At 35.4% G+C, this 12,454-nt stretch overlaps 1 protein-coding gene across 1 annotated transcript; it reads right to left on the bottom strand.

Moving 5' to 3' along the window:
• Positions 1-9,700: 9,700 nt before the first annotated feature.
• LOC128994234 (major heat shock 70 kDa protein Ba-like) lies at positions 9,701-11,884 on the bottom strand. The gene has a single exon (XM_054418637.1). The coding sequence runs from the start codon at positions 11,776-11,778 to the stop codon at positions 9,868-9,870; it is 1,911 nt and encodes a 636-aa protein (XP_054274612.1). The 5' UTR covers positions 11,779-11,884; the 3' UTR covers positions 9,701-9,867.
• Between the last annotated feature and the right edge of the window lie 570 nt (positions 11,885-12,454).

Raw genomic sequence — 12,454 nt, 5'->3', positions numbered from 1 at the left:
TCTGCGATCATTGCTCTTACAGCATGGTGTCTTGCATTACGCAGTAAGGCACCAAAGGGACAAGAGCCAAGGACATGCGGAAGGGTTTCAGGCTCCTTGCAATGTCTGCAAAGGGTTCCGTCCTGGCTTCGCCCTGGTACGCTGCGTACTGGTACAACACCAGATATCATTTTTAATGAAGTGATCCATTCTCCTGTAGTAAGGCCATTTTTTAAATATATCCATGTGTTGCTACTAGGCACTTCTTTGAATAATTCTATTCCTCTACCTTTACATGGTAATTTAGACCAAAGTTCAAATTCTTTCAACTGTAATTTTGATCTCAAATTTAAACCAATTCTTTTTTTCTCTTTAAATTCAAAATCATGTGTAAAAATTTCATCAATTTCTATTTGAAGTTTTTGAAGTGACATGGTAATTCTTTGGGGGATGTTTATTAGCTCGTTTACATGGCTATTTTGTACGTTTTTTAGAATTACACACATATTTATATGCTGTATAGAACTTTCCCATTTTGCTCGAATTATTCCCAGACCTTTGAATCTTTTAGGGGAATATAAGAAAGAATTGGGTGTGTCACTTGGTAGAGTGAGAATTTCTTTTACTGCACTTCTAATAATTTTATCGATGTCCTCAAGAAATGTAATACTTATTAATTCGTTTGGTGTTACTTGCAAAATATATGTTAGTCTAGGCCAGAGGTACTGATTTATGATATTCAATTTCTGATTTGGTCCTAAAACACTAGTTCCAACTAATCTTTCTAGATCTTTTTGAAAGTTTTGTATAACTTCACACCTATCAAAAACTATTTCATTTTCAAAATTTACACCAAGATATTTAATTTTTTCCCCAAGTTTTAGAGTATTGAATTTAATAACATTTTGTTCATTTTCAATGTAGATGTCCTCTTCAACAAGTTTACCTTTCTTAATATTAATTATTTTTGATTTATTTATATTAATATCAAGGTCAATTTGAGAAAGTAGTTCTTTTGTTGTCCTAATCAATTTAGACATTGATTTGTCTGTGTTAGAGAATAACACTATGTCATCTGCAAAGGCAGCGATGCTAATATTGTCTAAATTAGAATTAATGTTATATCCAAATTTGTTAGATACTTCTTTTTCTGAAATAGTATTTAAGATATCATTTATAGCTAGATTAAAAAAGATTGGAGAAAGGGGAGACCCTTGAAAAACACCTCTTTTCAATAAAATTTTTTCAGATTTGGTATTTTTAATCCTAATTCTTGTATAGTTATCTTGTATTAAATTTATTAATAAGTTTTTTAATATTGAAGGCATTTCTGTTGATTGGAGACATCTTTTTAAATGTGCGTGACCAATAAAATCAAATGCCTTTGAAACATCTAACATAGCAATCATACAGTCTTTTTTATTCGTTTTTGCATCTTGTAAACAACCATTGACCAGGGCTAGGTTTATGAAGGCTCCAGGTTGAGCTACAAACCCTCTTTGGTTGACATTAAGTTCTATGTAATTTCTTGTTCTTTTCTCCAGCACTCTCTCTATCAATCTTCTAAGAGTTGAACAGACTGAAATTGGTCTCCAATTAGCAGGATCAGCAGGATCATTCCCTTTATATATTAAAATAGTTTTTGCTTCCCTAAAACTTTCTGGGACTAAATTAAATTTCAACATAATATTTGTCAGATTACATATTGTTGGGATACAATTGTATGTCTTTAAAGTTCTGATTAACACTCGGTCAGGGCCAGGTGAACTGTCAATCTTCATTCCTTTCAAGGCTTGTGAAAGTTCTTTACAGGTAATTTTGACTTCAACCTCTGTGTCTAATGAGTTAAGATGAGTTAATTAATAAGAATACCAGATAGATTACGCCATTTTCATGGATGTAAAAGTTTTAAAAAATTATGACATTCCAACAACTTAGTATCAATTTTAAAGTAAGATTTAAGATTTGTTGGAAATATATTAAATTTACTTACTTGGTCCAATCAATGCCGTGGTAGTTTGTTTTTTCAACTGATATCAAAATGTTCATTACATTTTTGTATTGAGTTTAGTTTAAAATAACTGGGTACAAACTATATTGTAGTATTGTTTAGCTTGGGCAAGGTTTATTTGTGCATGCTTGTTTGTTGGGATATTGAAAATAAAATGTTATTGTTATTCATATCAGATGTGTTATTTCAAAACCAAAATGGAATGGTTAGTTAAATTTGTTAGCAACTGTTGTAACCTCTGTCCTACTAAAATTGGGTTTATGTGTTCCTTGTTGTGACTTAAAATTTAAGATTGAAATTTGAAGACACTTCTTCAATTTTCACATTTTCCCTCTCCTTACATCCTTACAACTCAAGGTATCTATTAGAATCATTTTCATTCTACTATCAGAGAAGTCCCAGCGTATCGGAGTTAAAAAAAGTGCCCTGAAAACGACTGTTTGTCACTTACAAGGAAGGGGTCCCTCAACCTTTCATGAAGATAATTTTATTGAATAAAATGCTATGTGGACTAACTGGAGCAATGAAAAGGTAATGGTCAGATCTCAGAGTTTTTGTGAAGTTTCTAGAGTCTCCTCCGAGGAGTCAAGAACTTAAAAATAGTCAAAAGCCTCCAGACCAACATCATCAGGTAAAAGCCACCCTTCCCTTAAGAGTCTTCATCAGTGGTAGCCATCTTGAATCTTAGTCCCATAAGACTAATGTTAACTTGGTGACGGTATTACGTCTCTTCCGATTGTTGTAAAGATATAATTTTTATGTCAAATTAAAGGTATGGTAGTTCTCTAGCTAATGTATTGCGTAAATTGTTCATTACGAGGCTAAATTTTGAAATATGAATAAATTAGTGAGCTATAAATCAAACATTTTTTAACTACAAACTAAACCATATTTTCAAAAAATAACTAATACATTAGCTAGAAACGTGCCTTATAATCATAATACTAAATTTTGGAATTTTTATTTCCATAAATAACTGTGTAATTTTGTGACAAGTAATTACGTTGAGTATACTGATCGGAGCGCAGCAGAGTGGCCAAGCGGGGAAACTCGTGAAGGCGGAGTGATACACTGAAGTTTCGGAGAGAGTGGCGCGAGCCCATATAATTTAAAAACTACAAATTATTGGGCAATCGTTTGCTGTATTACCACTTTTGTATGTATCCGGAACTCTTGGTACTACTTATTAGACGTGATTGATGCTGCTTTAAGCAATCAGATGATTGTGCTTCAAAATACTGTAATGAATATTAATTTTTCTTTCGATTAGGCAGATTGATTTTGAAAGCCACAGGAAGTTCTTATGCGAGAATTCTTCTACGTATGTAGTGTATGAGTAAATTTAATGATGTAATGTATTGTTTTGCCTTTGTGAAGACTATGATTTAGTAATCCGGAAAGGGGCACACAAACAATGTAAGCCAACGACATAACGGCACAGGGGGCTGTGAACTAAAAAGCGCTTCTTCTACATAGAAACGAATAACAAACAGGAAACTCCAAGTCGTCTGGACCAGTCTTATCCCCTAATGAATTCTGTGTAGCTGAATATATCTTACTAAATATAGTAGTTAGAAGTACTATATCGTGTGTGATAAATAATTTAGAGTGTTTTACATTCGCGAAGATTGTAGTTGTTAGTTTTACGTAGCCTACTGCAGATTTGAACAAATCCCAATATTTTTTTTTTAAACAAGGAGTCTTAACTAATTTCAAGACAGAAAATCAAGTTACACAATACACATCCCACAAAAAAACATCAAAAACTGCAAAATCTAAATGTACACATTGATAATGTGTAATTACTTATGAGATTGAAGATAACGTACTAGTATAACATTTTTAGCTTTAATCGCACCTTGCATTGCTTTGCAAGGCAAGATAGAATCAGATTTCTTATACAGTACTGACAACTGGACGCCGTGATCGCGGCAATACCATATGCATATATATACACCACTGGATCGCTGACCAGTATAGTTATTATACCCAAATCAGCAGAGTCTGTGAGTGCTATAAAAACAATAAAATTGTCTTCAGCTGTTCCATAAGGATGAGAAATATACTAAGGGAGTATGTTTTATCTATGGTAGTGTTGTGTGTTGCCTTTGTGGAGATTATGATTTAGTGTCCCGAAAAGGGTGGCAACAATGTGATCAAACTAAACAACCGCACATTGGGGCTGTAAACTAGAAAGTGCCTCTTCCTAGAAATGCCTAACAAATAAGGAAACTCCTAGTCTTCAGAACCAGTCCCATCCCCTACTGGAACTCAAACGGCTTAGGCCACTGTTACACTGTTATTACACTGATTTTAATATTTTTATTGGTAGTTGTTTTATGGATGATGTTATCATTCTAGCATTCTTATGGCCTTACCATCTTGTCGCATTATGGTTTTGTTTTAGTTTATTTCGTAGAAAACCCCAAGTAAAATAAAGTTGTAGGCCTATATACAGTACTAGCTGTGTGCCCATCATGAATTTTTAAAGCTTGGCGTTGTTAACGAATAATTTTTTTGTGGACTGTGTATTTATTTACTTATTTATATATTTGCCAACGAATTTACACAAATTTTACAGTTTGATTAGGCCTAAAAACGATTATCATAACATTATAGATGACACTATCAAAACTTTCAAATAATTATTTTGTTTGTAATTTGCTTTGGTGAAAGCGTAACAAAACCCCTAATTCAATTCTGCTATTGTGTGTGTATGTCTGTTGGTAACGCATTAATGTCCTTATTTCTCAGTGTTTCTTGGAAACGATAAGAGCACCTTTGTTAATGAAAATTTCAACCCGAATAAAGTGTGCAGTAGTGAGGTTGAGGTAGTTTTTTAACTACTTTTAACCAGTGTGAAAGGTAACTTTCAATTACAGGCCTACCTTAGGGATATGCCTCATAGATCTATAAAGCAATTCCTTTTATCATTAGATATAAAATATGGACTAACACGAACGGGTGACATTTAATTGCGAAGCATTCGTTTTGGCTTTGAAACTGTCAGATATTGTATTTGCGAAGGTTTATATGTATTCCTATACAGTAATAGTTTTGCCAGCATATCTGGAAAAATGCACACTAAATATGCAAACCAACTCCTGTTCTGAATATAAGGTTTCAACTTACTACAAGATTCCCGTACGTAGAACGGGCAAACAGCTAGTCTTATATAAAGAACAGCAGTTGGTTTGCATATTTTCAGATATGCTGGCGAAACTATCATATATAAACTAATACAGTATCTGACAGTTTCAAGTAAAAAAATCTTGGTAAACATTAGAAGGAAATGTGAAAAAATAACACAATGTTGGGTTTTTGAACGTTTTAAGTTTATTTCCTAAGTAGATAGGCCATGTATTCTAGGTAAAAGTACTGGTATCAAGGATTGTCGTCGAAATTTGGTTATGAATAATTGTTTAGTCCTACGAACCCAAGAGATGGGCAATTGGTCTATTGTCTATTGGTTGTATGGTCCAGCGATTGCAGCACATAGTGGTGAGAAGACACATTGGAAAAGCGAGTTGAGCATAATTCGTAAACCTCTGTTACAATCATCCACTGCAGTTGTCACTTTACATTTACACTTTACACAGCCGCAATTGAAGTGCCGTCAATGAGTTGAAAACTTTTTTTGTAAACTGATATTGGTAACGTTAATTTAAAAAAATGTAAGTTTCCAGGCCATATACGCAACACTGATTCAAGGTATTTTTCCCGGTTATCATAACTCAAGAACAATTTTATACACAAAGACTCTCTATTTTCATGTACGTTTACCCTAAAAATTATTGCACTTACGAATAATTAAATCCGTTATGTAAGGAAACACGGTGTATCTTGATAGGTATTCTAGTTGTTCAAGAGAAGACCGCGTAAAATGGCTCTTTGGCCGTAACAGACAGACAGACAGAAATTGAGATGAGACTTGTTTCGGCTTCTTTAATGTATAAAACGTAAAAATAATTTTATTAAAATTTATGATTCTGACCAATGTACAGACAAAAGTCTAATTTTATTTATATAGAAGATAACAATTTGTAAACCAGTTTTACACAAATGTTGGAACTGTTCCATTGTTATAGTGTGTTTAGTCTCTATTCGTTATATTGTTTTATGTTAACTTTTTGTAGGGATTTTTGTCGTTACTAAGAATTTAATCATTCTGATTTTGCTTATTATAATCTTTTAATGCTTTCTGTTCTTTTGTAAGGCCTTATTATACTGTTTTATGTGTTGTTCAAATTATTTTCATAGAGAAACCAATACAAACTTAAATTGTATACACAGTATAAAATTATATCATATTTGTAATCCAGTTCATAAATGTTCGAACACTGTTCCATTGTTATGTCGTGTTTACTCTGTATTTGTTGCAACTAGGTGAAACCCGTCGAAATTGACGGTTACTTTCAAGGCTAATTCATCTAACTGCGATAAATTGAGTGAAATTATACATATTTTGAGCATTTAGCATTGTTTAAAGAGTAATAAGTGTAAAAACAATAATGATATTAATTGCGTTAGTTACCAAATATCAATCATCATAAGATCATTCAATGAATAAAATATTTCCCATATTGTACGTCATCGGAGTTTTTATTAGTATGTTATCTGGAAAGAACCTTTAAATAGTGTTAAAATCGTATTGTGGATGTTTTGTAGTTAAACACTTCCGTATTTCATCAGTGTAGCCTAATGCAGATTAATCCATGATTTTATTTTAAAAAAATATCTGTTTGTTGGGATGACATGTTTTAACTTCAAAGGTATATCAGTTACATCGTAGGCTAAGTTTGATTTTTCCTTCGTCACGTCGCATATCCATCTGTGCCAATGGATAACCCTCTAGCACAGTTTTGAGAAATTGGTTGTGGGGTTACTGTTAAAGCTGGAATTCCTTGACATAAGGGATGTCAGTTAATTGTCTCAGCCTTATCAATTACATAAAGTTGTCAATATAATCTCTCTACGGAATGTTAGGTGTAGTGGAATATACTTGAAGTGAAGTTGGCTTTTATTCTTGAACTGTTAGGGGCCTCCTCATTTATATGGGTGTGCGGCTTCATTGGCAAGAAATAATGGAAATGACATAGCAATTTGGCATTTCCAAAAAGCAAAAAAATAAATTGGCTGTTACGTAATTTATTGACGTTTACATGCATTGTTAATCAACGTATCTTATAGAGGATGGTGTGATTTAGTTTAAAAGGAATATGACCTTTCTGTCATGACAGTAGCTGCTTAATTAGTATTTACTAGCCAAAATGTTGTGTTATTTTCAATAATGTTACCAACCCAGTGAGCCACGGTCCGTAATATAGGCCACTGCAAATAATTTGTCAAGATAGGTGCTATTTTTAGGCAAGGTTTCTGTGTTTGGATGTTATTAGACACGGTAAGAGTACAATCAAATTCTTCTCTGCAGGTGAATTATCTGTTGGAGAAATATAAGCCGAATCATAATGTCACAATGCGAGTTTGAGCATTGTGGAACTATATGGGTAAGTTACATGGATTTTTTTAGGCTGCTGCTCAGTGTACTTTAAGAATATACATTTTTGAGATAAATTAAATGGTTTTTGTTGCTGAGTAGCGCTAATAGTAAACATGCACAACCCTTTTCGTCTAATAACATTCAATGGCTCTCAAAGAGTTCAAGTTCTTATTTGTACACATATCTATATTATGTTTTCACTAAGCTGAATGAATACAACCTCTCTGAAAAGTCTGCAGTATATTGCAGTTTTCCAGCTTAATGACTTTCTAAGTCATGCACATATCTCTACATAAATATTGTAAAATGTTTATCCAGTTGCTGTAAACTACTATTAATTTAATAAAATATGGAGACGGCTCAAATGTGCACCGTGCCCTTCTGCACTTGTATTATTTTGTATTGTATTACATAATCAAAGATTTTTCCAATGATTGAAAACATGTATGACAATAATCTCATGAACCTATGATGATCTGTCTAGAATAATATGATAAACTATAGGCAAAAGTGGTGAAAAAGGTAGAAACAAACCCGTAAAATAGATATAAGATAGTTCAATGAGAAATAATTGTAGTTACTGTGATAAAAGGATTTTCCACTGATTTCGTAATGGAACACGTTATATTGCAAAACATGACATGATACAGAAGAAAATTAATTTTAAAATCAGAAAATAAAATTGCAAATACTTCTTTTGGGCAATTTAGTAACTCCCAATAAATGTGTGTTGTTTAAAATACAATTTTAAAATTAACAACCGTTTCATTAAAAAGTATTATCCACATGGCCAAAACGTAAACAAATCTGTGTTGAGCATTGGTCTACTTAAAAGGCTTCTGGGGCAGAGCCCGTAGCAATTTTACTTAGTTTTTCTTTTGATAACTCATCTACTGACCAAGACCTTTCTTTGGACACCTCTATCAAGTTTTTACGCCCAGCTGTTCTCTCAAAATAATAGTTTAATGTGACTGTGGGCCCAATTTTGTACGAAACACACACTGTTGTATGATCTCGAGTAGCCGACCCAGTGTTAGCAACAAGGGGCCAAACACTAGGAATGTAGCGCCAGCGACGTCCCTTTCACTTTCAGCAATTTTACAACCCTCGCCACCCCTACGCATGCAAAGAAAGAGAGACAGTAAAACAGCTGTCCAAGTCGATCGGGTCGACCTAGCCTCGGTCGTCAACTCGCTTTCTTTTTCTTCGCCTACAAGCGTTTGAATAGGGGCGCGGGAGAACTACTTGTGTGATGCGGCACGCGTAATACCGGCAAAAACTTTCAGGTAGTTCTACAGAGCGCCACCAGAATTGGGTCGCAGGGTCGCGTTTGAGTTGCCACTTTGCTATTGAAGACTCTTAAGTTTACCGCAAACAGGTTTCCCAACATAAAGTACAAATAATAAGTTACTGTTAACATAGCAAGAGAAACAGACATTTTGGTTTGGAGGTTAAAAATTTATATTATTTTTATTGCGTAAATAGATGTCTCCAGGACAATGCAACGATATCACACTTTACAGGTTAAAATAAATCCTTGGGAATATGAGTACCGATTCAAGTATGATGAAAAAGTATTTACTGTTTGTTATATAATAAAGTTAATTGTTGATATAATTAAAAGGTCTAAAGTAACCAGTTTTTAATTAAATGTGTCATGTTTTTATCTTTATATTGTCACTTGGGTGACTTCTTAACGATTCCATCAGTAGTTGCATTTTAATAACAATTATTGGATTTTGACATAAGATTAAAAAAAAAAATTTTTCTTTCTAGTGAACCTCTTAAAGTATGCAGCAATAATATTGGACACAACAATTCACGTGTAAACATATATAAAATACTATAAGGTAAATTTCAATATACTCTTAAATATATATTTTTTTTATTTTTGAGTTTTGCAGTACTTTGACTAGTTCATATTTTTGTTATGTCAGTTTTGATGCAATACTAAGATCTTTACACTTTCACTGACAAAGAACTTACTACAGACAAAGACCCATCTTTCCATAATGGTCTATTTAGTACTTCTTTAAGCTTACGGAATTATGTTTGTTACAAAATGAAAATCATTTCAACAAAGAATTACACTATTACTCATTTTGAAATGTATCATGCATGTTTTTAACTTAGGATATTAAATTCAAAAAATAATAATCAATGATTAAGAGAGACTAGGTGAAAGGAAAAATGTAAATAATGTATACAAGTTATAAATAAAAATATCTTTATTGTATATACTTCAACTTACAAAATTTCCAAAAGATAAATAGGATTATTTACATAAATAATTACAGGATTTGTATTTACATCTTCAAAGGTATTTACAGTAGGAACAAAATTATGAAAAATGATCTTTTACCTACAAATTATTGATTTAATCAACTTCTTCAATGGTTGGTCCCTGTCCTGTCCTGCTGCCATGTTGACCCTGAGTACCTTGCTGTCCTGCACCATGCAGCTTGGCCATGATTGGAGAACATTGCTTCTGTAGCTGCTGCAGCCGATGTTCGACCTCCTCCTTCTCAGCTAATGTGTTGTTGTCCAGCCATCGCAGAGTCTCGTCACATTCACTCTTCACTGTCGACTTGTCACTCTCACTCAGCTTGTCGCCAGCCTCATCCACAGCCTGTTTCACGTTGAAGACGTAGGCTTCCAGGTGATTCCTCGCCGAGATACGCTCTCTTTGTTTATCGTCTTCCTCCTTGTATTTCTCTGCCTCAGAAACCATCCTGTCAATCTCCTCTTTTGATAGGCGACCTTTGTTGTTTTGGATGGTGATGTTCTTGGACTTCCCAGAACTGGTGTCTTTGGCGGAGACATTGAGGATACCGTTTGCGTCCAGGTCGAAGGTGACGTCTATCTTCGGCACTCCACGAGGCGCAGGCGGGATGCCTGTGAGGTCGAAGGTACCGAGAAGGTTGTTGTCTTTGGTCATGGCTCGTTCTCCCTCAAACACTTGGATGGTGACGGCTGGCTGGTTGTCCGAGTAGGTGCTGAAGGTTTGGGATTGTTTGCATGGTATTCGTGCATTCCTCTCGATTATTTTGGCCATAACTCCTCCAGCTGTCTCTATTCCCAGGGAGAGTGGGGTAACGTCAACCAACAACACGTCCTGGATTGCTGAACTCTGGTCTCCAGACAATATTGCAGCCTGGACTGCAGCACCGTAGGCTACCGCTTCATCTGGGTTGATAGAGAGGTTCAAAGATTTGCCTGAGAAGAAGTTTTGCAGCATGTTCTGGATTTTGGGAATTCTTGTCGATCCTCCAACTAATACCACATCATGAATCGCAGACTTGTCCAATTTTGCATCATTGAGAGCTTTTTCTACAGGATGTAATGTCGCCCTGAACAAATCAGCACAAAGTTCTTCAAATCTTGCTCGAGAAACTTTGGTGTAGAAATCGATCCCTTCATATAAAGCGTCAATTTCAATGCTCGCTTCTGTGCTAGAAGACAGGGTTCTCTTCGCTCGCTCCGCAGCTGTCCGTAGTCTTCGAGTGGCTCTTGGATTACTACGTAGATCCTTCTTATACTTCCTCTTGAACTCCTCAGCCAGATGGTTGACTAGTCTGTTGTCAAAGTCCTCTCCTCCCAAGTGAGTATCGCCTGCTGTCGCTCTCACTTCAAACAGGGAACCCTCGTCGATGGTGAGAATAGACACATCGAAGGTTCCCCCTCCAAGGTCAAAAATCAAAACATTTCTCTCCCCCTTCAAGTTCTTGTCCAATCCGTAAGCCAAAGCAGCAGCAGTCGGCTCGTTGATAATCCTAAGCACATTTAGACCAGCAATAGCTCCAGCATCTTTTGTGGCTTGTCTCTGAGAATCATTAAAGTAAGCTGGTACTGTTATTACTGCATCCCTGACGGTTCCACCTAGAAAAGCTTCTGCAGTTTCTTTCATCTTGGTTAAAACCATTGAACTGATTTCTTCTGGTGCAAATTTCTTAACCTCTCCTTTATATTCAACTTGGATTTTTGGCTTACCGCAGTCACTGACGACTCTGAAGGGCCAATGCTTCATGTCATCCTGGATCTTGGGGTCATCAAACTTCCTACCTATCAACCTCTTGGCGTCAAACACTGTGTTCTGGGGGTTCATGGCTACCTGGTTCTTGGCAGCATCTCCTATCAGCCTCTCTGTGTCTGTGAAGGCGACGTAGCTGGGAGTCGTCCTGTTGCCCTGGTCATTGGCAATGATCTCCACCTTCCCCTGCTGCCATACACCCACACAGGAGTAGGTCGTACCCAGGTCGATTCCAATAGCTGGCATTTTCACTGGCATCTTGGTGTAACAGTAGCACAAAAGTCACAATATTCAACTCTTTAGATTACTAAAATGTCACTAGAATATCAGTAGCACAAATAGTCACAACAAATTCAACTCTTTAGATCACTAGAATATCACTCAGCGTATTCAACTCGCACTGTGTAAACTAGTTGCTGTCTCAATTCAAACTGTCGCTTGCCGCGCGCGCTCGGTATTATAAGGCCAGCTGTTGCTATCTAGAAACTTCTCAGCTGTTCCACGCGCCGCGCCGCGCCGGTTCTAGAAACGCTCGCCGATTGGCCGAGAAACGTCGAGATTGTTCTAGAACTGGGCTGCTATTGGCGGAAAGTGATTCATTGATGATTCCTCTGGTCGATTCGAACAGTGTTGCCACTCTCTGGGTTACTTTAACCTTGGGACATTGTTGATTGTTCCGTAGTTATTACTGATTCCGTAGTAATTTTAGAGCCGAAAATAGTAATTTATTAATTCGAATTCATCATTTCATTCAATATTTCACTTATTGTTATATAAGAAATTCTTATTAACAGATTGTAAAATAAATTCTTAAAAAAAAATAAATTAACAAATTACGTTTTTGGCCCGAATCCAATACTAATAGCATTAACATAATATTATGGTCTAGACAGTTCCATCTAAGCAATGTTAATTTTAGGGCCAAAAACGTCAT

This window comes from Macrosteles quadrilineatus, unplaced genomic scaffold (genome assembly GCF_028750875.1).
Source record: "Macrosteles quadrilineatus isolate MER2022 unplaced genomic scaffold, UCM_ALF_1.0 Scaffold_5__1_contigs__length_97177068, whole genome shotgun sequence".
Classification (NCBI taxonomy): Eukaryota; Metazoa; Arthropoda; class Insecta; order Hemiptera; family Cicadellidae; genus Macrosteles; species Macrosteles quadrilineatus.
Note: the sequence above shows the minus strand (reverse complement) of the source record. Positions and strands in the feature narration are given on the sequence as shown.